The sequence below is a fragment of the Patiria miniata genome, unplaced genomic scaffold (genome assembly GCF_015706575.1).
Source record: "Patiria miniata isolate m_02_andy unplaced genomic scaffold, ASM1570657v1 HiC_scaffold_1, whole genome shotgun sequence".
NCBI lineage: Eukaryota > Metazoa > Echinodermata > Asteroidea > Valvatida > Asterinidae > Patiria > Patiria miniata.
This window is the reverse complement of record NW_024037047.1, coordinates 8,015,860-8,042,555: the sequence shown is the minus strand read 5'-3', so window position 1 is coordinate 8,042,555 and position 26,696 is coordinate 8,015,860. Positions and strand designations below refer to the sequence as shown.

The window sequence follows — 26,696 nt, the reverse complement described above, 5'->3', positions numbered from 1 at the left end:
TGAGTGATATACATGTACCCGGTACATGTAGATACAAATTTTAGACTGTTTTAAGTGATATAGAGACAAATATTGACTGTTTTGAGTGATAAATATGTAGAGACAAATAGTGACTGTTTTGAGTGGTATAGCAGACAAATATTGACTGCTTTGAGTGATACAATAAAAAAATATTGCCTGTTATACTACATGTACCTATATCTTAAAATTTATGTACATTGTAACATGTGAAATGCTCTGTAGAGGCCAATCAAGAGACAATATCTATGGATAACTCCATATAATGAACTAACCTCCCAAGGTGATCCATTGAACGTTTCCATTTTCCCGAGGCAATGTGGAAGGGAAGATACAATGCTCCAAGGATCAATGAGTGCACTTGATAGATCTTCAATAAGTGAAAATTAATTTTATTTTTTAAAGATAGAGTAGACCATGTGTCATTTGTGCATTTATTTCGTTTGAGGCGACAAAAGTGCTCAAAATCTGAAGAAGGGTGCTTACATGTATAAACAACTAGCCTGATGAAGTTTGAGCTGTATGTTCTGAGAAAACGTCATTCTAGGATTTTGATGTCAATTACATGTAAAAAGTTGTTGAGTCACATTTTGAGTTGCGCCCAAAATCTGCATCCGGTACATGCTCTCATTCAGCAGATTGCAGTTACTGACGACGGCGACGAATAGTATCAACTGCGCATGCGTATGCGTTGTGTCAATGCCTGCGCGCACCCATTCACGGATTCACCCAATTACAAACCAACTACTAACGGAAATTTCCAAAAATGCGTCATTTGATGCATCATTGGCAATTGCCTACTTTTTCAAAATGACCTTGTGTTCTTCAAAATGACAGCATGCCAGAAGAAATAATTTCACAGGGAGTTTAGTGCCATTACTATCTTGAAACCAAGTATGCTTTTCAACAATAATTTGGTCTGTTACTTTTTGGATAGCTGCAAATGATCTACTCTACATTTACATGTAAGGCTCAGTAGAATATACGTGTTCAAGGTTGAGTGAAAGTAATTTATTCAAAGGTGAAATTAATTGAAGTGCATGCATGTTCTTAGTAATTTGTGTAAAATTAAGTCTCATGAAGTTAGGAGTGACACTTGAAGCAAATGTGACGAAATGAAAAAAAAAAGTCGTCAATTTTATTATAATTTCAAAGTTGAACAAAGAAATTGACTGGAGCGGGGTTTGAACCTGTGACCTCTGGATTGCCGTTCCGGTGCTCTACCAACTGAGCTCTCCAGCCCTATGTTGGTAGTTCCCCATTTTGACAAAGTCTTTGCGCAAGAATCGCTAGTCAGAAGCCATAAACCTGTATATGGCCATGTAGCCAGGGATCACGCCCAAAGTCACGATGCTAGCAACATCAGCAATGCTGCAAACCCGGGAAATAGCAAACAGGGATCACTCAGAGAGGATACAGCTTTTTATTTTTTCATTTTGTTATATAGCAAATTATTATAAGTGCAATGTTTAAATTAAGGTTACAAGGCAAAAGTTTGGTACTGATTTCGTAGGATGCACTTTGTCAAGGTCTCGGTCCGGACCTTGTATTGTTTTAGCTCAGCCATGCTTAAATATAGGCCTGGATTATGCTTGAAATCCTGGCCAAGCCTCAACATACTGACAGTCACTGCCGCAGGATTTTGCAGGATTCAGGCAGTGGTCACCCCTCCACGGACCATATTCAAGAAACAATGGAAGAATTTGCAGGATTGAGGCTATATGCTATATGCTATTTTTCCATGAGGCCAATTGGAGGAATTTGCAGGATTGAGGCTACATCCTAGCAAAAAGGCCTAGGGAGTTAGGGTTAATGTAGTTAACACATTACAAGCCATTTCATATATGTTGTGATTTACACAAGTCATTCGGAAGAAAAACCCTAGTTTTTCATGACCATAATGTATCTTTTTTAATTTATACATGTAGGATCATGACAGTTCTAAGACAGTTATGTTGTATTGGACAGTTCTGGTCTCATTGGACTGATTAAAAATGTGTCTGCATCTGTAGGCATGTGTGCTACAATACAGAGCCAATACCGGGTGATGTTTTATGTTTTCACATAATGATGCCAATCGGCCCAGGTTTATGAGAAATGAAAACGACTCTCGTAATATTCGCAGGTCGTAAAAAGCCCACACAGTCATAAATAATAATGATAATACAATGATGATTTTTTTCTTCCCCCATCCAGGGTCTGATCAAACAAGGTCTGAATCAGGCTCCATATTGCTTCCAAGCTATCAGATCAGTCCCATCGGACCGCAGGACAAAATCAACCGGAAATTTGCATTCAAGGTAATCAATTATATCATTCGAAATGAATTTGGATAATAATTTTCAAAAAATACATTTTTTTTTTCTCCAAATTTATTTATTTCATTTATTATATTTCTTTCTGGTAATGAAACCAAGGATTCCTCAAAAGCGCCCTAGGCACTGTAGCTCGCAATCCTGAAAAAAACCTGTAGAGAGAAGACAATGAGAAGAAATTACAGTTTTAGATGTGGGAGGAAAACCCCAGAAGATTATTTTTAGTAAAACCCACGGAATCAGGCAGGGACTGAAAACCCAATCCACATGCGGTCCGGGCGGGAATCGAACCCGGGCCAGGCGATGAAAGTAACCACTGTGCCAACCTGACTGTTGAGTAAAAAAAAGCAGAACCCAAATCCCAAAAATTATATTTCATATTTAAAAAAAATATGTAGAACCAAAATAATAATGACTGATAAGCCACTTTCATAAGGTACTGTTAGATGAAAAAATGACTGAAATTGGTCAATCCGTTCAGAAAATATCACTGTTTAAACACAACGACTCTAAAACCTGTTTCGTCCCCCCCAAAAATGTGATTTTCAAGAATCGTCGTCGCAATTGTCATCACCAGCGATAAAAACTTGGTTTAAACGTTCAAAATATTCAACAGAATCCCTTTAGGGGCCCGTCCTTCAGAAAAAGAAGATTTTATGAATCATATTGTTTGCCTAACCAGGGTTGTTAATAAAGATATTGTGTACTACAGCTGCTGACTTTGTTGAAACAAGTATTCTGTGTCATTTTCTTTGTTGTTCCAAACGGTCAAATCACACAATGAATTGCTTTTTTTGGACAAGACTGGTTTTAGAGTCATTGTAATTAAATGGTGATATTCTTTGAACGGATTGAACAATTTCAGTATTTTTTTCATCTAAAAGTAGCTTATGAAATTGGCTTTCTAGTCATTATTATTTTTGGTACTACTGGTACATACTTTTTTAAATATGAAATATATTTTATGGGGTTTGGGTTCCACTTTTTTTGACTCACCCTGTATAGTGGAATCTGGCTACCAGAATTAGAAGCCAAATTAGGCAAAAAAGTAAATTAGGCAAAAAACCTAATTTGATTTATATCACCCCTACGCAAAATTCCATCTTATAACAGAATTAGAAGCTTTTACTGCGGTGGTGTCACGCTCGCGCGCATGCTGCAAGCATTCTTTAAGACGTGGCACGCGCGCATTTTGGTATTCATATTGGTCAAAGGAGCTCGGAATGTGTGTGGACTCCCCAAGCCTTGCGCCACTGCAGAAAATGGCTGCACCTGATTTGTCTCTACGTCTGATACATATTTGTACATTTCTTTTACATGATGACAGTGCGAGCATGACAATATGAGAACTTACTATTTGGCGGCCGAGACCCAAGTGGACATGAATCAGTGGATCAGAGCATTGAAACTGGCCGCAAATGTACAACTCGACAGGTAAGGAGTATAAGTCATAATACCGGTACACTGGTTCCTTAAAGCTATAGTCCATCATTTGTAATTTGTGCATTTTGTTCGTTTGAAGCAAAAAAAATGCTCAAGATCTAAATAAGGGTGCTGAACAACTAACCTGATGAAGTTTCAGCTCAGCTTCAGCTGTATGTTTCGAGAAAAACAACATTCTAGGATCTCGGTTTCAAATCAATAGTTGCTGAATCATGTTTTGAATTGGGCCTGAATTCAGCGTCAGAGACACCTTCTCACTAAGCCGATTGCAGCTACGCAATGTCGTGCACTGATCCAACGAATTATAGCAACCGCGCACGTGTGCGTCGTGCCAATGCTTGCGCGCGCTTCGCCGAATAATAAAACGAACTACTAATTTAAATTTCCTACGGTGCGTCTTAAGAATTCAACATTTGCAAACATCAAAAAATCAAACTACCAAATCATTTTGAAATACCTTGCTGGACTGTTAGTGAATGACAGTGTAAAGCATCCTGTAAAATCATGGCACCTGGTATACTGTCAGTGCTATTTTTGTATCAATTTCCAACGCTGATCGGCCGATCTGCGTTGGAAAAAAATTGTTTTTTTTCTCAAATACTGGCCCCAATTGACCATCGTACTTGTTTGCAATCGATTACACACACCTATGAACGGGTACAAGCCAGCTAGACTGGTTTCCTGACCTTACAATTCCCCAATGTATGTAAACTGCTCTGTTTCTTCTTATATGGAGTCAGGGGGACCAGACTACAGGAAAATGGTTGTTTTTCTTGGTTTTTATAGCATTTTCGAACCCAAAACCTCAAAAAAGTCAGTGTAACTATATTTGCTATATATTTCCAACCCCCAATTCCATCCATTTCTGAAAATTACAGCAAAAGCAAATGATGTATATTCCCTTTAACCCATAATACCCTACAGTGTGTCAAAAATCATATTAAATTGGACGATTCAGGACGGAAAAAGGTTAATCGTAATTTTCATACACTTTGAATATATACAGGAGTCAACAGTATGGCGAAGACGAAACCGGTGGATTCGGCGACTACCGCTCGCCATCCCAAAACGGCGGCCACAACGGACGAGATGACGAGGAAGAAGATTGGCTGTTCAAGAGCTCCAAGGACCTGAATGGCGCCCTCCCAGACGACTACGAGGACAACCGCGACGCGACGGCCCCGCCACAGAACGGGTTTGACCCAGACGGGCGCTTGCCGCGCGAGCCTGACGAGGCCGACGGGCGTTACCATAATGGGAATGATTACGTGGAGGGCGCCCCTGATGGTTACTGGGAAGCAAGGGAGAGGTACATACAATAGTAGTTATCCCACGAGCGCGAGTGAAACACGGAATAATGTAGTGCGGTAATTCTATTAAACGTGCATGTTTGTACGGAATGGCGCGCGCATCTTGGAATAGCGCAATACCCAGAGTGCGGTATGGACCGTGGCCGTGCTACATGGTTATATGTACAATGTAGCACGGCTTGTTGCCATGGATCGACCAATCAGGATCGAGAATTCAAGTTTACTTGAAGATAATAGTAGTTATCCCACGAGCGCGAGCGTCCCATATGCCACAAGGCAGAAGGCTAACGAAGGATAACATATTTGTCTTCAAGCAAACTTGATACACAGTAAAGATGGAACAAGCACACTGTACATAAGGTTTTCAGTGGTTGTCCTTTTACACTCGTGTGCAGCAGGAATGGCGCACGCATGTTAGTATAGCGCGATACGTGGAGTGCGGTATGGACCGTGGTATATGGGATAATACCACACTGTTGTTGCCATGGATCAACCAATAGTAGGATATGTATCACTTCTGGCTGTAACTTTATTTGTAATGTTAATATTTAATGCTAACCCCATAGGCCCTTTTTGCTAGGAAGCATCCTCAATTCTCCCAAATCCTCCAAAAGTTTTGACTCGTGTTCAAATAAAGGATACCCACTGCCTCCATCCTTCAAAAACCCTCCAACAGCCCTGCCTCTCAAAATGCATTCAGCCTCAATCCTCCAAAATCCTCCTCTTCTTCAAACACCGTGCAGCCTCAATCCTCCAACATCAACCGATACCGAATGTCAATGTGCCCTCAATCCTCCACATTCCTCCAAAATTGTATGTTGCATTCAACCAAAATCCTCCAAAACTGCCTGGAGGACTACGGAGGATTGAGGAAGGTTGGGGTTAATCTTGATTTTTTTGCCATATTAAATGATTGTCGTTGTCCTTAATTGATACATCAATGACTCTGTAACACCCCCAGGTACATCCAGAATCATGGACACTACCCGGAGGATAACAGGCCCGGACAGGACGAAATGGACCACGCAGTTCCGCCGGCAATATATGACTACCCTCCAGACGAGGACATCGACGGGTACTCCTCTCCAGAGGAGGTAGTGAAGCGTGACCGTTTCCATGACGATGATGACGACGACTTAGCCCATCGGTTGCCGCCCGACAGCGAACAAGTCGACAGGGACATGTCCGACAGAGAGCAGTTTGGATCGGATCGCGGGAGAAACCCAGGCGACCGTCCCGACGACCGGAAACCGCGTCAACCCCGCGACAACATTCGCGAACCCGAACCCGATCGCGGCGAGAGGGACCGATATGACTCGGACCGATCCCGGGAAGATTACCAAGGGTTGTCGAGTCCCGATGCCGGCGAGTACACCAAACTCCGGTTCTCCCCGCAGCAAGACCGCCGGGTACCGGGTGAACGCGGAGAGGACCGCGAACGCGACCAGTACAACTCCCTCTCGGAGAGCGACCAGGACCGACGTATCGTCCCCGTGGAGGAAAGGCTTGTCAGCGCAGCGGCGCCTGTCCAAGAAGCCGGTTACGACCCTCGGGAGACCTCGGATAGTAGTCATGGGAAGCAAGATTCCAAGTCAGCTTCCCTAGAGGACGAGAGGGGCACAGCTCGGTCAAGGTTAGAATGCAACTCTCTTCACCTTATATCTCAAAATTTGCTTATCCAGTATTTAAGATCTATGTATATTATACACTTCTAACTCCATATTTGTCTATTTTTGTTTGTTTGTCTATATGAGATTTTAACTCCTTATGGTAAATGGCAAAATTAAAATAACTTTCATTTCATTTCATTTATTATTTCTCAGGTAAGAACACACTCATAAACACAATGCAACCATTTACAGTAACATGCCAGTGTAACAAAAACAAAACAAATGAAACAAAAACAATATTGATAACACCCCTGAAGGATTGCCAAAAGCGAACTTATAATCACTATCTGGTGGCAATCCTAAAAATGCTATCAAGTACATTTTTGTACAAAGAAAACAAAAACATGCATGTACATTATAAAATACCCAATCCCATCGAAAATGTTCTAACTACTATCGGGGAAACTATTTACTGTGGCATCTAAGATTGGAAAATGTCCTGTCATCTAATGGTTTTGTCATTTGTTTTATCGAAATATAAGTGTTATGAAAATCTGAACCCTGACTTTGCTTTTGAGCAATTTTATGTGCATACAAATAATGTTGTTTCCATTTTCATATCGTAGGAAATGTGACAATTTCATAAGTGCTAATAAAGTGGATAAAGTGGATCAACGAAAAAGGTGGAGTGGGAAAACTCAGAAACTTGGTTGGTTTTTCTCCATTCATAGTATTTGGCTCAATTTTTAAAGAAACATAAGAATGCATTGGATTTCTCATCACAATCCAGAGATTCCCACTCCAGCCGGGCATCCCAGGACAAACATGGCGGCAGACACGGTGACAGACAGGGTGGGGAACCCCGCCACAGCTGGGACCGCGGGAGCGAGTCGCTGTCCAGCCGGGACGAGGGCCAGCAGCGCGGCCGGTCCCCGGGAGGGCGAGGCCGGCGGGCAGGGGGAGGGGGTGGCAGGCCGCCTCCCCACTCCCCAGGCCAGTACCCAGAGTCTTACAACACCCTGCCCAGACCCAGGTCCAAGTCCCGGGAACGCAGTAACACAGGTAAGAGGGAGATTCCAGATTTCAAATTGATTCTTTTTGATCCAGTACAGTGTAAATAACCTAATTCTGTCTTTTGTGCTAGTGGTGGGAGAAATCAGAGATTTTGAAATCCGGTTATCCAATTTATTTTCAAACCGAAGAATGGTTATCCGATTTCACCGGAAGCTCCCATTAAGCTCAGAGTCATGCTAACAAAAAGTGTCGAGTGAGGTGCCGCATGCAATGCCCTCCGTAATGATTTGGGTACAGTTTGCAGGATTCCATGACCACTGGGCCTTTACAAAAAACACGTTCCAAAGCTGGTGTTGACAAATTGGGTGGGAATCCTCTGATCAGTCAAATGGGCAGGCTATTCATGAACCAAGAAGACCACAAGTGAGTGAATGCGGTTACAATCAGCGAAGATTCCATCTTATGAATGGAGCAAATCGGGGGATGTTCCAGTTGTTTTCTTTAGCACGTGTCACACAAAAAAACGGAAGTCTTAATTTTTTTTAAGGTTGGTTTGGAATATCCGGTTTCCAGAATCGAAATTGAACAGTGGAATTCAAACCGAATATTTAAAAAGTCCGGATTTTAATCCTACCACTATTTTGTGCACTAAAGTCTTCAAAAATGATTACAAGAAAAAGATTATTGCAGATTTTGGGAGGTTCAGGAAAGAATGCTAAGCACTGAATTCGTCTGCTTAGCAAAATGGGGTTACCAGCCACAATGCCATTCAATGAACACTGCTTTTGACTGGTTCTCTGCTGATTTCTGCTTAACACATTCATTTGTTAAGCAACATTTTCTGATCAGCAGACCCATGAACTTCTATCCTTGGGTGGCTTGGGTCAAGCAAGGGGTCGTGGTAAAGTTATTAAATGTCATTAGCAAATAAGAGTAGTCACTTTGTTGGGGAACCTTTAAAGGAATCATAGGTAAGTTTTGAATTTCGTACATATTTTTTTGGAACAGATGAAGGCCGATTCCCAAATGACAACAGGGGCCAGAACCAAGATGGGTCGTTGGACCGTCGCCAGATGCCACATTACGATTCCTCCACGACCGACTCTTTACCTAGCCCGTCGGGCGACCCCACTTCCCATCCGCTGGGTGGAGGAGGACGGAGACACCCACATGACGATCCCCGGAGAGTGCACTCGTTGGATCATCGGCGCCAACGACCACACCGCGATTCCGACTCGCAGTCTGATTCCCGTCCCAGCCCCCGTGACGAACGTTCACCCCAACCTCGGTCCTACCGGGACCTGGAGGGGCGCGTACACAACCCACGGGATATGCACGGCACAAGGTCGCTGGATCGCAACCAGAGGCCGCCCCACCGGTCCTCCATGGATTCACCGCCGAGGGCGTCCCAGCAAAGTGCCACCCTCCCTCACGATTACCGAAGTGCGGACGCCCGACGCCGCGACTACGCTGGGGCCCAAGACCAGCCTGACGCGGACATCTCCAAGATGTCAACTCCGACCAGCTCAGCCCCTGGCTCTGTAGACGGAAGGGGTAGAAGGGATCCAGAGACTGGAAGCCTGAGACGAGAGGACCCTAGAGGGGACCCCAGAAGAAGTGATCCAAGAGGTGACCCCAGGCGAGGTGATCCACAGAGCGATCCCCGGCATAACAGAAGGAGGGATCCCCGAGGTGACCCAAGACATCGGGACCCTGGAAGAGATGAGAGATTTGACCCAAGAAGAAGCGATCCGAGAATGGGTGACTCAAGGAGAGGAGACCCCAGGCAGGGCGATCCTCGAAAAGGCGACCCCAGAGAACGTGACCCAAGAGATGATCCCAGAGGTGAGCCAAGGAGAGGTGACCCCAGAGATGACCAAAGGGGACGCGACCCTAGAGATGATCCAAGGCAACGTGACCCCAGAGGTGACCCAAGGCAACGTGACCCCAGAGGTGACCCAAGGCAACGTGACCCTAGGAGAGGTGACCCACGAGATGATCCTAGGAGAGGCGATCCTAGACATGACCCGAGGAGAGGTGACCCCAGAGGTGACCCAAGGCAACATGACCCCAGAGGCGACCCAAGGCAACGCGACCCCAGAGGCGACCCAAGGCAACGCGACCCCAGAGGCGACCCAAGGAGAAGCGACCCCAGAGGCGACCCAAGGCAGAGTGACCCCAGGCAGAGTGACCCAAGGGGTGACCCCAGAAGGAGTGACCCTCACAGGGGCGGGCCTAGGGACGACAGGAGGAGGGAGATGGAGGCAGTGCAGGGACGACGTCCGCCAGAGCCTCTGCATTTCAAGTTTCCCAAGACGGGGGAGATGGTTAGTAAATTTGCTAAGCAAAAATTTGCTGGGAACAGGAAACCAATCACAAGCAATTTAAATCATATGGCATTTTGGCAAATACCCAGTTAATTAGCTACCAGCTGCTATATCAGATTCCAACCAGCCAGCCGACATCGGCAAGCTCGGTGGTGCGAGTGGTAAGACGTCTGCACTAGTAAGCAGGAGGTTGTGGTTTCAAGTCCCAACCGAGTAGTTTGTTAATTTTTTTTTGTCACAAGCCCTCGGACAAAACTGAGTGTAGGTCTCTCTCAAATGACGTCATTTCCTACAGACCAGCCACGTGCATCGCCATTTTGAGCGTCAACTTGCATAACGCGTATCGGCTGCGTCATATTTCGAACACATTTTGAGCAACAAGCGCGCGTGTTTGGAACTTTTTTAACACTGCGCAATGTGTTCTTGATTGCGATAACTACGAAGTTGCAATTCTCCTACAGAGATGGCCGTCTTTGAGAGAGACCTATACAGTGTTTATAAAAATACATCGGTGAACGGCAAAACCCAAACTTGATTTACATCACCCCGATATAATTTCCATCTTACGAATAACCAGTCACATGAAGTATCCGTCACATGACTTTCGTCACGTGACTTTTTGGGTGGTAACCTTTCTTTTCTGTCGTGGTCGCTTGCAGTATCCTGGTGAAGTCACCCCGGAGCAGCGCTCCTTCCTGCAGAGTCCGTTGGCTCAGCCAAACCAGGAGCTCCTCACCCCCGAGCAGCGAGCAGATATCAACAGTCCTATGGTCTACCAGCGTAAGGAGGCAGATTGGCCCACCAGCCGACCTGAGGCCTACTACAAGGCCAAGGAAAGACAAGCCGAAAGGTAGGATATCGGTTTTCACATTAGGCCGAGTATTAACCCTAACTCCCCAGCCTAATTTACTAGGAACCATACCCATTCTGGCAAATTCCAACACCCACATGGGAAATTGTACACACACACTGTTGGACTTAGTTTCTGGAGGTGTGCCAACCCCAGTTTCTGGAGGTATGCCAACCCCAGTGTAAAAGACCATCAGTTTAGGGGTACTGTACCTATCCCAACAGATTTAAAGACAAACCTGCTGTTGAACTTGTTGATGGGTTGAGTTCGGTTAGGGTTGAACAAAAAATAATAGTTTCTTGTCTGTGATTTTTGAAAAAATGAAGGAGGTGTCCCTTTTTCCCTCCAAAGATGGTGGATTTTCCAAGATGGCGGATGGATTCTTCCATTTTCTCGACGCTTTTGCTGATACAAACTTGTGTCCAAAGTAGCCATAGCCCTTTTTACATTTACGGTTTTCACTTTAGGGCAAGGGAAAAAAACAAAAGATTTTCGTCCGGGATTTTTGAATAAATGAAGGAGGCAGCCCTTTTTTTCTCCCAAGATGGTGGATTTTCCAAGATGGCGGATGGCTTCTTCAGTTTCCTTAACTCTTGCTTATAATACAAACTTTTGTCCAAAGTAGCCGTCATCCTTTTTTACATTTACAGTTTTCACATTAGGGCAAGTAAAAAGATAAATTACTTTTTTGTCTGGGATTTTCAAAAAAATTAAGGAGGCGGCCCTTTTTTCCTCCCAAGATAGTGGATTTTCCAAGATGGCGGATGGTTCTTCAGTTTTCTTAACTCTTGCTAAACTTTTGTCCAGAGAAGCCATCACCTTTTTTACATTTACGGTTTTCACTTTGGGGCAAGGAAAAAAAGTAAAAAAGATTTTTGTCCGGGATTTTTGAATAAATGAAGGAGGTGGCCTTTTTTCCTCCCAAGATGGTGGATTTTCCAAGATGGTGCATGGATTCTTCCATTTTCTCGACGCTTTTGCTGATACAAACTTGTGTCCAAAGTAGCCATCACCCTTTTTTTATATTTACAGTTGTCACATTAGGGCAAGTAAAAAAAATAAAATAGATTTTCGTCCGGGATTTTCGAAAAAATGAAGGAGACGGCCCTTTTTTTCCCCTGAAGATGGCGGATTTTCCAAGATGGTGCATGGATTCTTCCATTTTCTTGACGCTTTTGCTGATACAAACTTGTGTCCAAGGGAGCCGTCGCCCTTTTTACATAGCTACAATCACATCTCTTGGTGTTCCGACTTCCATAATTTTTTTGAACTAAAGATGGTATCAGCATGCGGTTTTCACAGCAGTAATGCTGAGATTGTGCTCTTTTCAAATCTGTAAATTTTTTTTTTAAATGACCAGGGTCGACAATCGACTCATGTAGCTTGATCGCATCACATAATGTAAAATATATTGCTTATGTATTTTACTCTCATTACTGTCCCAGACTGGCCAAGCACTGAGTGTTTTTTTTATGGTTTTGTCGGCTAATACAGTGTAGTACAGGTACTGATCGGTTAAGACACGAAACACATGGTTCCAGTTTCAACCCTTTTTTTTTAAACACCGGTTCACAGCGCGGAGCACCAGCCACATGCGGACTACATCCCGCAGCCGGTAGAGGCCGTCATTCAGCGCTCCACCCCCACCAATGCTACCTTTGCCTCCGCCCCTCCCCTGGAATCTCAGGACAGGTACCCCGAGGAGCAGAAGAGAACGTCAAACTACGATCGGCCCAGGAGGTTCGCCTCGCCGATCACTGAGGAGGAAGTCGGTAAGGGAGTGTCTCAAAACTCAGAACATTCCTGTGGTTTTTGAAGTCTTGAGGTTTCAAGACTTAGTCTCTGACTTTGAAGGAATCTGGGGCTTGTTATGTATCAAGTTTTCTGTGGCGTGACAAATTTTACAAGTTTGAAGCAAAACCTTGAGTGTATATCCATTCAGATTGAACAGTTAAAAGCATACAAATCTGGAGTCAAAGGTAAAGCTAATAAATAGAACAGGAAATATTCCAAGTAGAATGTCTCCAGCATGCCAAGTTTTTGATAACTTTCCCAATGTCACTTTTTGTTTTTCAAAAGTCTCACAATGCGTTTGTCCCATGGCCACCGTTAGTAATTTGCAGTATTTGTCTAAAAAAAATTGACTTGCCTCTTCCAACACAGAAGGAACCACTGAGCCAGACATCGCCCCGAGACGAGCGAGGAACGCCGGCCACAAGCGCCGCTCGGACAGGAACACCTTGGAGAGGAACGAGTTTGACACCGGGGATCAGCTGGCGCCCCTCACTGAAGGGAGTGGAATGAGCAAGGGGGTGAGTGGTTCGAGACTGGAGAAAAGGTTGATGCTGTAGTTGCCTCTTTAGGAAAGAATGCAAAATAGAAAGTATTACTCAAGATTGAACCTTGAGGTACCCTGTAAAACCTCCCAAAACCGCGAGATTTTAAACTTTGACGTAAACCTTGAGTTACTGCCTGTTTAATTTTGCATTCCCTCCTTAATGTTTTGCTGAGGTTTTGTGTTCTTGTAAAGTTGCTCGTGTCCACAGGCAGGCCATGTTGTGAGGTTTTCTTTTTTGTGTTTGAGGTTTTCCTTTTATGTTTGAGGTTTTCCTTCTCATGATGAAGTACATCCTCTAAGAGTCACAATGGAGTTGAAAGGATGTTAATTTCCATACGGTTGAGTCTTTTCAAGATGCAGTCTGTTTGTCCATTGCTAAATGAGGTTCATGAGAGTTTTTTTTATGAGGTTGCCAATTTTCATGAGGTTGTATTCCCACAAGGTTGATGATTCGCATGAAGTCCTCTCTCATTAACTTATTTGTTTTTATAGAGCTTTCTGTTTTCATAAGACTGTTGATTCACATTACTAAATTTGCCCATTCTCATGACACACTTTCGAGGTTACCTTTTTTGTATGAAGTTCACATGAGGTATCCTGTGAGGTTCTTTTTTTCACTCAAAACCCATCACCTGTCTTCTTGTTTTTCAGCCGAGGGAGCCAACAAGTCGATTCAAGAAGTGGCAGATGAAGGCCCAGCCTTACATCCTCCTGTCCACCGGGATCCGCCTGCGCCTCAGCATTGCTGCCGGAGACCTCCTTGGCAAATCGGTAAGAAATGACAGGCTGATTATTACTCCAATGTCGTAGTTGTAATACCCCTCTGTATGGCCAGTAGTGTGATATGGTTACCAACACAGCAATAGTAAAAAAGTAAAGTCTGTCACGAGCCAATGTGGCCCATCAGGCCGGAGTTGATCTCCGGTTTCAGTTACATGAAACGACTGAGAATATTTCTACTCCCCCTGGATGGGATGCTAGTCCATCGCAGGTTACTCCCCAGCTAATGAAGGTACCCATTTATACTCCTGGGTGGAGAGAGGCAAGTGGGGGTGAAGTGGCTTGCCCAAGGATGCAAAATATGACCAGCTGCTGAATTCGAACCCCTGACCCTCTGATCATGAGTCATGAACCCTAACCACTGGGCCACACGCCCCTAACATGGCAATAGGGTTACAGTAAAGTGTCTTGCCCAAGGACACATTTATCCTGATTCTAATGCTCAGTTGTGATCCATATGAACCTCAATGGAGAGACACAATTACGTTTCTCTACTCTCATGGGAACCCACTTATACCCAAGATGGAGAGGTAAGGCAATTGTAGTAAAGTGTCTTGCCCAAGAACACAAGTCAACCCTTTGGAACTCAAATTCACTTACTACCGCACATGAGTGGAATGCTGTAACCATAGGACAATGGTTCTCAAGACAACCACACTAAATAGACAGAACTGTTAAGACCCGCCCCCACTCTGTTTTAACCAATCAAAGCCGCGTCGGTGATTGGGGAGATGCATGTATGTTTGTTTCTCACCTTAAAGTGGGAGGGGCTTACCCACCTTAAAAGTGGGTGGGGCTTGTGGCCGAATCCGGAACGTTCCATTCCAACTTCTTTTCTGACCTTGTTGGTACCCTGCAGCACGAGGAGCTAGTGCTATTGCTGATCCAGCTGCGCAGGGACCAGTCCAACCTGGAGCGCTGGCTGGAGATGATTGACCAAGAGATGGCGCTGTTGATGGACCCCACCAGCTCGCCGCCGGGCAGTCCGAGTCGCATCAGAGCCAGGTTTGTCTTGGTTGTCCGTCTGTCGGTCATTCTCTCTGCCTCTCTGTTGAATCCATCAGTACTTGTATTGCATTGTATCACGTGGTATTTATTCCCTATTGAGTGTTCGGATGGTTTTGGGTGGCTAGGGACGATACAGTGACTAATAGACCACTATTATGTTGCGGCCATCTTGATTTTTTCCCATTGAAATCAACGTAACCAAAGCGAGGCTGGAAGGAAAAATAGTCTGGCTCCTTTTTGCACACTAAACATTATCATTCAGTAATGTTATTGGATACAGGGAACATGACTGAAATGGTGGCAGCATGATAAAGGTCTATAGCAGGGTTCCCAGCCACTCTGGAATTCAGGGAAAACCTTGAAAATGAGTTTCCATTTTTCCAGTCAGGGAAAACTCCGGGAATTCGGGAAAAAACACCAAGTGTCAGGGAAAACTCGGGGAAGTTGACAGTGACCCAGAAGGGGGAAAGGTTTCGCCAGTTCGGCGTACATGAGTCTTGTGCCATGTGTCCAAGTTGTGTTCATTGACTGACTGGCTATGATGATCTGATACACCGTGCCCTCTGGAGACGTGCACACAATAGGGAACAAAAGATTGTATACGTCTCCACAGGGCAATTTCTATAGATTAATACGTCTCCACAAGGTTTTCACGAAATAGATATATGGATTTTACTCAAAACTATTTTCCAAGGTGGGTTGATCTGTCGCAAATGGAAGAGTTTTAGAAAAGGGATATTAAGTCCGAATTTCAGCCAAGGAAATTAATTCTGGTTAAAATAAAAGCATTTTGAAACTTCACTTTCCAACACAAAAACTTTACTACATGAGAACAAAGAAATGTCTCCACAAGGAAACAAATTTCAGTATTGCTGGCTTTTTAGTGTTAATGCAGTGTGAATATTATCAATGTCCTTTAGTTGCTTGCTGCAACCACCTCTTGACTTCCCAGCCACCTCGTTAAAAAGTGAAAATATTTTGTACTTAATAGCAGTTCCACAACAATGACCCCTTGTTTTGTTGCCTGTTCTGTGAACTTTGACTTCGACCCCTTAAACCAGAGCTGTATATAGAGAGAGTTGCGACAACTTCGGACTGTTGAACCATAATGGCCGTTCATTATGTGTAGAGTGCAGTGTGCGACTATTGTGTACGAATATATGTGCACTGCTGCATAATCAACCATTTTGGTTCCAAACAGTGTGACCCTTATGTCACAACTCTTTCTATATACGGCTCTGCCTTAAACAACAACCCCCCCTTTTCTCTAAACAGACATGGTGACTCCCTCCACCGTCGCTCCAACCCCAACCTGAGCGAGGACCGCGAGTTCTTCGGGGAGCTGTCGCTTGAGCGCGAGGAAGTCGCTCGTGAGTTGGAGATCAGTCGCCCTTTAGTTCACCTGGTGGACAACCTGGTGCGCATGGGCAGCCTGTACGGCGGCGAGAACCAGATGATTGCGCAGGAGTTCTACAGGGTAGGTTCTGGTTCTGGGTCTGGTTGAGTCGGTAAAATTCACTTAAGAAAGTCTATGCCGTGGTCTATGATATGTGAGCAGATTCGCTGATTAATTTGGCAAGACAACCGCCTCTTGACCTCTAGATTTTGACCAATCAGTGGGCGCTTTCTATATCGGGTCTTCGGTCAATCGCCCGTTGCGCGTCATAGACAATGGATAAAAAAAAACATGTGTCACGCGCTCTGTATCATGTCCCACGGTCGGCCGCGCTGATTCACCTCCCAGAATGAGTGGGCTTGTGTTCAGTGGCCAATTTCAGCCACAATTAGTTTTTGACTCCTTGAATCTTGTTTAATGTGGACGGAAAGCGGGGGAGTAGTCTTTGGGTAGATATGCAGAAAGAGAATGAGTATCTAACGGGTACACAAGTGCAACAGGAGGGGAGGGGGCAAGGGTGGAAGCAGGGGATGGGGGAGGGTGGCAAGAGGGCAAAAGTATGTTTATAGGGGACATTTAGGCCCCAAAAAAACCATTCGGTCTCTGGTCAGACCAAAGTTCCAGAATTGATGCGGCGATGCGGGTTTTTTTTTTTTTTTTTTTTGGCCTGTTTTTTTTTTTTTGGAAGCTTGGATTGTACAGACATGGTGGGTACTATTTTGCTTTTGTTGTGTCCTCATATAAATTGGGGACCTCCATAATTTGCCTGGGTGCAATTTCCCCATTCCTTGGTACAAAATAGAGGGCGCGGCAATAGAGGGCGCTGCTGTAGCTACCGCGGACAATTTGAAGAAATAAAAAGGTTGACGCGCATGATTAAAATCGACGCGCGCGCTGACCAGAGACCGACCTTTTAAATTTTTTTGACCTTATCGACAATTCACCAAATTTGTGTGGGCAAAAATATTGATGTTGTGTTTCAAAACGCTGCATTCAAATTGACCAATCAAACCATTTAGCCCTGATTTGGGTATGAAATGATGTCATGATTTAGTAAAGTTGACTCAGATTGGCTGGCGCGCAGCTTGCATATATCTGCATGTCTAGACATATCAGACGTTATACAGGAGACTTGCTCTGTGGATAACTGGTGATACTCAGACTATTTTGGAGTATGGTCGGAGTTGAATCTTTCCTGCCAAGTCCCCAAGCTTTGTGCACATTATTGACTGCTTCGGGTTGTGTTGTAAAAGTAGCTTCTCATGGTGACTCTCTGAGTATTTTATTCTGAGATGAAGCCAAGGGAAAACAGAAGGACTCGCAGATGAGGTGTTATGTCACATGTGTTGCTGTCATGTGTAAACCCACGGCAGTTTTGTAATTTCTGCCCTTATAGGTAGGGTAGGTCATTTGTAATTTGTGCATTTTTTTTTCGTGTGAAGTAACAAAAGTGCTCAATCTAAAGAAGGTTGCTTAACAACTAACCTGACGAAGTTTCAGCTCAGTGAATGCTGTATATTCCGAAAAAACAATATTCTGAGGATCTCGATTTCAATTCAAAGTTGCCGAGTCATGTTTTGAATTGCGCTTGAAATCAGCGTCCGGGACACATTCTCATTCAGCCCATTGCAGCTGCGCGATGTCATGTACTGAACAGACGAGTTGTAGCAACCGCGCGCACGCATGCGTCGCGTCAACGCTTCTGCGCAACCATTTGCGGATTCGCCGAATTACAAACCAACTACGAATGGAAATTTTCAAATAGGCATCAATTGATGCATTTTTGGAAATTTGAATTTAATTTACTTGTCTCGGATATGTAGAGATCCGCTGGGAGTTCAGACGATTGTACTCAAACCTATTCTTTAACTTCGGAAAACAGAACAGACCTACTGACATTGCTGTAGTTCACTTCAACGTGTTGCTGTGGTCCTGAAATAAAAAAACAAAAACCACTGAATTTGTGAAAATGTTTCCACTTTGTTTGCATCTTTATCTACATCTATATTTGTTTGTTTATTTGTTTGTCTTACTTATTTGTTTGTTTGTTTGTTTGTAGGACAAGGTTCAGAAGGATCTGAACTACATCCAGCCGAAGAAACTGATCGAGTTCTCCCGACGACTGGAAGAAGAGAAACTGGAGAGAGACCTGAAGGGAGAGCTGGAGCAGATACAGACGGCTGAAGATAGACTACTAGAGGTCAGGGGTCAACTTATTTATATACAATCTTATATAGTGCCCTAATCTGGTAGTCATGTTTCAAGTCGCTCATGATAATGTGCACTTTCATGTATCTTTTGACTTTTCATTTTTGAGGGCATAGTTTTTGCAGACACAGATTAGATGGAATACCCATTCAGGAGCTATTTCTGAATCTTTGCATCAGTTTCAAGACCCCCAAGAAAAAGGGTGTTTGTTTACAGGTTTGTCTTGGTTTGTCTTCATAAACTACATCAATATTTATTTTTCTTCATCAGGCCTTTTTTTATAGGTTTTACATGACAATTGACCAATTATTTACCTCTCAAAATACTGCAACCACTTAAAATAAGAGTTTAATTTTTGTGCCTCAACGTGTGCTGTATCAAAGTTTTTCTTTCTTCGTCAACTTCGCACACTTCCAGATTTTAAAAGTAACAAAAAATTTCCTGGTTATTTCTTTATTTCGTCTCTCACCCGTCCCATCAGATTATAAATCTCCTCCAACAACAGGTAAACTTGGCAAGATTGTCCCCTTTTGTATTTCCCAAGTCTTATTGCCCCTTCCCTTGCCCCACCATGAGTATACCCAATAGATACCCCATGAAGTATGGCCCTTGTTCCCCTGGATCCTAATTTCATAGAGATTGGTTATTAAACCTGCTCTGTGTGCATCAAAGCCTGAGGGTGTTGTTCCCAGAGTTACACCATGCTATAGAGTAGGGGTTACACCAGCTCTCCTGGGTTGCCAGACTGTCATATCTTCTTCTACATTGATAAATTGGTATATTGCTGGAATGTTATGTGGGTTTACTCCATGTAAACATTTACTTGGTAACCAGTGACATACGTGTACCAGGCTGTTTCCCAGCATGCAGGAGATCACATCTATTTTGAGTTTAGGGCGTGTCCGCATCACTCGGCTACGACTGGCAATGACACTCAAGTCTATGTGAAGTGGCTGCAGCCGCTAGCCAGTGGCTTCCATAGGTGCGCGTGTATATCCGGCCGTAGGCAAGTGATTCGCCCACGGTCTTAATTAGCAGAGAACTAGACAACAGTATTTCAATGGTTGAATAGTGCAAGGAATATACAGAATTTGTAAAAAATCCTGAATGTAGCAATGTCTTTCTGTTCTAACAAATGTCCACCCGTGCTTTTGATTTCTAAAGATGAAGTGGAATGTGCTTTATAATGCCTCAGTACTTGTTCCCCTGTCTGGTATGATTGTTCCTTTCCCAATTTTACTGTTACGTTTTACATTTCAGTGTCTCCCTAATGCCTCTGTCCCTATTTAGAGGCAACATTTTATTGTCGCAAATAGGCTAGAAGGATTGCTTGCCGTCCAGTTAGTAAAAAATACCAAAATTTGTGGGGGTGGATAAGGTAAAATTGAGGTTAGGGGTCATTAATGTTGGGAACAAAATGTGTGCACAAGTCTGTGGGAATGTCTTCCTAGCTACCCATTATCAGTAATTTTTATCATTTACTTATTTCTGGTAATGAAACCAAGGAGTCCTCAAAAGCAACCTAGGCACTGCAGCTCGCAATCCTGATGAATTCTGTAGAGAGAAGACAATGAGAAGAAATTACAGTTTCAGAGGTGGGAGGAAAACCCCAGAAAACAATTCTGAGGAAAACTCACGGAATCAGGCAGGGACTGAAACCCAATCCACATTTTGGCCAGGTCAGGATTCGAACCGGGGTCACAGCGATGGGAAGGCAAGGAAAGTACCGCTACGCCAACCTGACTCCCCGACATCAACCTGACTTCAGTGCTGGCCCAGCTGTTAATAAAAGGCAGAGCATTACTTGCCTTTTTCTCCCTTCCCTTAATTGACTTATTTACTTTAATCACTAGGACAAACTGAACCATCTCCACAAGCTGGACAAGAAACTTCAGGAATTGTCGGCCCAAGTCTCCCTCCTCAAGGAGGACAAGGACAAGATAGAAACCTCCCTGGACCGGCTAGGACGGGAGATGGAACGACACTGGGACGACGGGCCTGAGATCCTGGGGGGAATGGAGGACCAGCAACGCAGGCTGGAACGGGACCTGGTGAAGGTCCGGACCCAGCTGGCTTATGGGACAAAGGTTAGTGAGGGGGGAGGGGGATGAAGGAAGGGGGTAGGCCTAACTTGGAGGGGGTGGGACGGGAGATGGAACGACACTGGGACGACGGGCCTGAGATCCTGGGGGGAATGGAGGACCAGCAACGCAGGCTGGAACGGGACCTGGTGAAGGTCCGGACCCAGCTGGCTTATGGGACAAAGGTTAGTGATTAGGGGGTAGGGGAGGGGGGTGGGGGGGGGAAGCCTAACTTGGACCGGCTGGGACGGGAGATGGAATGGCACTGGGTGATGGTCCTGAGGTCCTGTGGGGAATGGAGGACCAGCAACGCAGGCTGGAACGAGACCTGGGGAAGGTCCGGACTCAGTTGGCTTATGGACAAAGGTTAGTGATTAGTGAGGGGGGGGGTAGGCCTAACTTGGACCGGCTGGGACGGGAGATGGAGTGGCACTGGGTGACGGGCCTGAGGTCCTGTGGGGAATGGAGGACCAGCAACGCTGGCTGGAACGAGACCTGGGGAAGGTCCGGACTCAGCTGGCTTATGGACAAAGGTAATGATTAGTGAGGGGGGGGGGGGGGTAGGCCTAACTTGGACGGGGTGGGACGGGAGATGGAACGGCACTGGGACGACGGGCCTGAGATCCTTGGGGGAATGGAGGACCAGCAACGCAGGCTGGAACGGGACCTGGTGAAGGTCCGGACCCAGCTGGCTTATGGGACAAAGGTTAGTGAGGGGGGAGGGGGATGAAGGAAGGGGGTAGGCCTAACTTGGAGGGGGTGGGACGGGAGATGGAACGGCACTGGGACGACGGGCCTGAGATCCTTGGGGGAATGGAGGACCAGCAACGCAGGCTGGAACGGGACCTGGTGAAGGTCCGGACCCAGCTGGCTTATGGGACAAAGGTTAGTGAGTAGGGGGAGTGGGGAGGGAGTGAGGGAGGGGTGTAGGCCTAACTTGGACGGGGTGGGACGGGAGACGGAACAGTACTAGGATGATGGGCCTGAGGTCTTGGGTGTAATGTAGGACCAGCAACCCACGAGATAACTGGGTTCATGCAGTTGAACATCGTTATAACATACACAGTGTGGTCCTTAAAAAATTGTTCAGTATATTTGGTTTTGATATAGACCCAGGTCATAGACCGCCATCTTCGTAGGAAAATTACAACTGTATATTCAATGCCATCAGGTACATGTGCGTGCAGTGTGCAAAATGTTCTAAACACGTGCGCGTGTTGCCCGAAATTTCTTCGAAATACGGCACAGCCGATGCGCATCCCAAAATGCCGATGCACATGACAATCTGTAGGCAGTGACGTCATTTGAGCGATATCTATTAGCTACTTAAGGCCACTAATGCTGGGTAAAATTATTCATAACATCCAACAGCAAAGTGGGGTGTTGCACAAACAGTACAAGAGGTGTTGGTTAAAGTGGTATTCTACTGAGTAGGAATCTTTCCAGTTGTCTTTCTTGAATTCTTGCCTTTTCATCTTGATACCTACTCTTTTAACCATTTCAATCCGGCATTATTTTGCCAAGAACGGAACGAGGCGCGGGATTGATTTTCACTTGACCTCAAGCCAGGTCGCTGACAGATATTTTCCGGCCTCGCTCCCTGCGTGTTTATCCGTCATCCGTTCAGAATACCGCAAAACCTATAGACGTCATCCGGCGCGAACTGGTTAATAAGAAGAATCCTAAGTCCACAATTTAAATATCAGATGGTTATCACTGCCGATTTTATTGCATCTGTTATGATAAAGCCAAAGGAAATACTTTCAAACGAGAGAATTTTTCTTCATTTGTTAAACTTTGGGTGACCATTTTCTTTTCGTCTATTAGGAACTTGAGGAGATTGCAGCCGAGAACGGGAAGATTGAGTACGAGGTGACGCTGCTCAGATCCAAACTCGATGGTCGTCACCACAGAAACGCCAAGAGTCCAGTAAGTTGCTCCAAGCAAACTCTTTTAGCACAACTATGAAAACTTTTTTGAGTTTGAAGACTCGAGTTGCACTGATCTCTGTCTCACCGGTCGTACAGCTTTGGATGCTAAGTTCTAGTAAAGTGAAGTCTGTCACAAGCCAATTTGGCCCATCCAGCCAGCGTTTATCTCCGGTTTCAGTGGCATGAAACGACTGAGAATATTTCTACTCCCCCTGGATAGGATGCTAGTCCATCGCAGGTTACTCCCCAGCTAAATGCCGGTACCCATTTATACTCCTGGGTGGAGAGAGGCAAATGGGGGTAAAGTGGCTTGCACATGGGCACAACATATGGTCAGCAGCTGGATTCGAACCCCTGATCCTCATGAGTCACAAACCCTAACCACTGGGCCACACTCAATAAGTTCTAGTGCCGTACACGAGTTCTCAATGGAGAACCCCCAGTTATTTATAAACCTTACAAAAATTGCCTGCCGTTTTCTGCAGCACGAGGGCGCTACAACCAAGGAGCGGCTTCAGATGGAGAACGAGGTGACCAGGGTGCAGTCCCTGCTGGACAGTCTGGGCAAACAGAGGAACCTACTGGTCAACCAGATGCAGACGCTCAGGACCGGACCAACGGAAGGTAAACAGCGCCCTCTGGTGGTATTGTTTAACAAGGCCACACTTTGCTCGCGCTCACTATTTTATTCGAGGGTGCTAGTGATCTAAAATTCTGTGAGCTGTGATTGGATAGATTTTTTTCCACAAAAAAGGGTATTATGTCCCAAAAAGGGTATTTTGTCACAAAAAAAGCAAAATTGAGTTACATACATGGTTGGAAAGCCCACAATGTAAGCTTTCATTTGATATATAATAGAGCTCCATAGCCCCTTCCGTTCTGGAGATATGACGTACTTGCATATCAATTACTTCCTCGGAGTTCAAATTTAACAACTAAGAAAACCGGCTTTGAAATAACTAGCTTTGTTGTAGAACAACAGAACAATGCACACAAAATCCAAAATTTCCACTTTGTTCATGAATCAAAATCAACATTTCTGTGAATGAAACCTGAAACTGTAGGTACTGAAGATGTCATTCATGACAAAAAAGGAAAATCACATTTTGACAAAATAATCACCCTCTCACTGTTGAGTGGGCCACTACACAATAATGCTCAGCGCGACTTAATACCCTTTTTCGTGGAGCCGGTCACATTTGGATAGGTTGGAAACACACTTAAGATAAGTGTGGTTCGAATTTGATCTCCTTTTTTTTTCTCCAGCTAACCGTGAGAAGTTCCCGCGTCGCCGTCACGAGCACTCACCCCGCACCCCCAAGCAGTACACCGTCACTGACCTGGATACCATGGTGTCACGTGACCTCAGCGCATCATCGCCTGCTCCCATGGCAACGGCCAACGAGGGCATCTCCAAGTCGGCGCCACCACTGCGGCGGAGGGGGGACAGCATCAAGAAAGTCCGGGTACGTTGATCTGATGAGGGGGGGGGGGGGGGGGAAATCTTACAGTTGAAATACAGGAATTAGATAAGAAAATAAAGTGAAATGGTTTTCACAGGTTCTTTCCATAGCACACATAAACTCACATGTAGACATGTATAGACTAATTAGGCAACAGCCATTTTCTGCGGTGGCACCGGGCTCGCGCGTGTTGCGCTCAAGGGGTACGCACGTACTCCGGGCTCCTTCGACCAATCGGGCTACTAAAATGTGCCTGTGCCTCATCTTTAAGATCGCGTGCGGCATGCGCAAAAATGGCTTCTAGTTTTGTTGGGTGAATTACACTATAGTCACTCTGTGGGGTGCTGTGGTCCAATGGTTACATTGTTCGATTTGTGTGCCGTGGTACATGGGTTCGGATCCTGACGGGGAACAAGGTGCTTGTGCGCTTGGGCAAGGCACTTTACTACGATTGCCTCTCTCCACCCAGGTGTAGAAAATGGGTACCTGGTAGGAAGAAATTCCTTCAATGCCTGAGCGCCGTAATGGCAGCCGTGCTAAAGCCAGGGTAATAATAAGAGCGCCAGGAGCATCACGTTGTGACGGACATGAGCGCTATACAAGACGCCATTATTATTATTAAGGCTGGCTCAGTGCGAAAGCGAATGCGAAGGCGAATTTGTCAGGTCCCCGCAAGTTGTCGGTCTGTAGATTTGCAAAAGTTGAATAAGTTTCTACTACTGCAAATTTCACAGGGGAAGTTCACTTCATATTGCATTTACATGCAGTATGAAAGGACCTTAAGGGCAGCCTTCAAAATTGATTACGCGAACTGTTCGCGAACTTCGCGAATATTTCCAGAGCTAGCCAGTTTGCGAACTTCGCGGAGCTACTCATCCATCCGTGGTCAAGTTAATGAGGTAGCGCGAAACTTGCGCCTTTGTTATGTTAATGGTCGTACTGAATAATTCACAGCACTTGCACGTCTTATTATCATAACGCGAAGTCAGCGAACATGCGTGCCGATGTATTTTCCAGAGACTGTTCGCAATCAGTGTCCAGAAGTAGCATGTGAAATGTCGATTTTTTTATTGCAGGAATTAGTCAAACAACCGAACGGATATTTGGACAACTTTCTGTTTTGGTATTATATAGATGTTTCGGTATTATATAATGCAATCACTCAATTGTCAAAAATAAAGTTGAAGGAAACACCAATTGTCCAAAAACAAATTAACGTAAAAACACGAAAGATCGTTTTAAAAGATCGTTTCAAAAACTTTTCTCTCCATTAAGTGTAATAATTATTTTGATTACTTTTTTACAATACTAACCGGAACCTAAATTACGGTATTATGCTTAACACGGTTCAAGTAAATGAAACATTAAATGATTGAAATACATTGTACATGTAATTATTTTTATTACCTTCGGTTTAAAAGTGAACCGAAACGGGTTTGGAAAGAAATGCGAATAAACTGAAGACAACTGGTGATAAACTCTCTATCGGGAAGTACAGAAACTGTCACTCATGAATTTTTACGAAACCCACACGTCACTAAAATATCCTTGGCAACATTGTTACTATAGATATGCCTTGCGCAAGACAACCTATATATGGGATGTGTGGGCGGGTCTTATTGTCTATCAATCAAATCAGTTTGGCGCGAACGTTTCCCAGCTCATCTCATTGGTGGTGAAATGTCGTCATGACGATAAACCTGTCTGTCTTGCGCAGCGCCGGTGACAATTTCAAGTTCCCACGCCCTTATATTTTGGCGAGTAGCCAAACTGACCAGAATCCTTTTGCGCCAGACATGACAAAGCATGCGGGCGTCGTTTGGAGCTGCCGACGGCTGTTTACTGTACAGGTTGTATCAGGCTACGCGGAGTTCGCGAACCTCAGCTGTGCTGCCGTCGTGTTCCCCGTGCCAACATACATCGACCAACGTATAAAGGTTGCATGGGACCTGACTTCCAGCGCAACGTGTGCTCAGATTAATAATGCCCGTTCCTTTGGGTCGAACTACTGACTGCGTATATTGGGCGCCGATATCAAGGCATTCCGAAGGGACGGCTGGTCTGGTGCAGTGTGAATTTAGGGGAAAAAACGGACGGTTGGCCATAAATTGTGACCATTTGGAATTTTTTTTCCCGGAACAGAATTAAGATTTTTAAAACATGCTTAAAGTATACAAGTATAATGTAAATCTCACTGAATTGAAACTCCAAATTCGGCCATTTAAAAATGCAAACACCTATGAAGCTAGCTGATTCAAGCTCCATTGATTTTGATACCCAACTCACAAGTGGACGGTAGTCCACTTTCACCAGAAATTAATTATACCCAAAGCCAACTCTTAAAGGCCAGTCCGAATGTGAGACAAGACCAGCAGCCACTTCCCCTGCGTGTCCCGTTCCTATACTTTCCGTATTACTTTCTTTGTTTTTGTAAATATTTTCTTTCTTTTTGTAAAAACATGTACTGTATTGGATGAGTATTATCGGGCAGAACGGTCTGGATGACATGTTATTATTGGGCCTACCCCCCCCCCCCCCCAAATCGTAATTTCTGGAAAACTTGTTGCATTTGTACTGACCGTACACATGTAGCTTCTTTGGAAT

At 44.7% G+C, this 26,696-nt stretch overlaps 1 protein-coding gene across 5 annotated transcripts in view; it reads left to right on the top strand.

Moving 5' to 3' along the window:
- The window catches only part of LOC119721637, a 108,549-nt gene that overhangs the window by 40,716 nt on the left and 41,137 nt on the right, over positions 1-26,696 (top strand). For all 5 annotated transcript variants that reach the window (XM_038191690.1, XM_038191688.1, XM_038191687.1 and 2 more), the window contains 17 exons: positions 2,215-2,318; positions 3,661-3,767; positions 4,783-5,085; positions 6,048-6,719; positions 7,487-7,758; positions 8,719-10,037; positions 10,697-10,887; positions 12,463-12,659; positions 13,051-13,199; positions 13,877-13,996; positions 14,865-15,010; positions 16,289-16,490; positions 18,469-18,609; positions 20,471-20,704; positions 22,526-22,627; positions 23,115-23,253; positions 23,896-24,095. In XM_038191690.1, the coding sequence (XP_038047618.1) occupies positions 2,215-2,318; positions 3,661-3,767; positions 4,783-5,085; positions 6,048-6,719; positions 7,487-7,758; positions 8,719-10,037; positions 10,697-10,887; positions 12,463-12,659; positions 13,051-13,199; positions 13,877-13,996; positions 14,865-15,010; positions 16,289-16,490; positions 18,469-18,609; positions 20,471-20,704; positions 22,526-22,627; positions 23,115-23,253; positions 23,896-24,095 (4,598 nt within the window). The remainder of the gene's footprint in view (positions 1-2,214; positions 2,319-3,660; positions 3,768-4,782; positions 5,086-6,047; positions 6,720-7,486; positions 7,759-8,718; positions 10,038-10,696; positions 10,888-12,462; positions 12,660-13,050; positions 13,200-13,876; positions 13,997-14,864; positions 15,011-16,288; positions 16,491-18,468; positions 18,610-20,470; positions 20,705-22,525; positions 22,628-23,114; positions 23,254-23,895; positions 24,096-26,696) is intronic.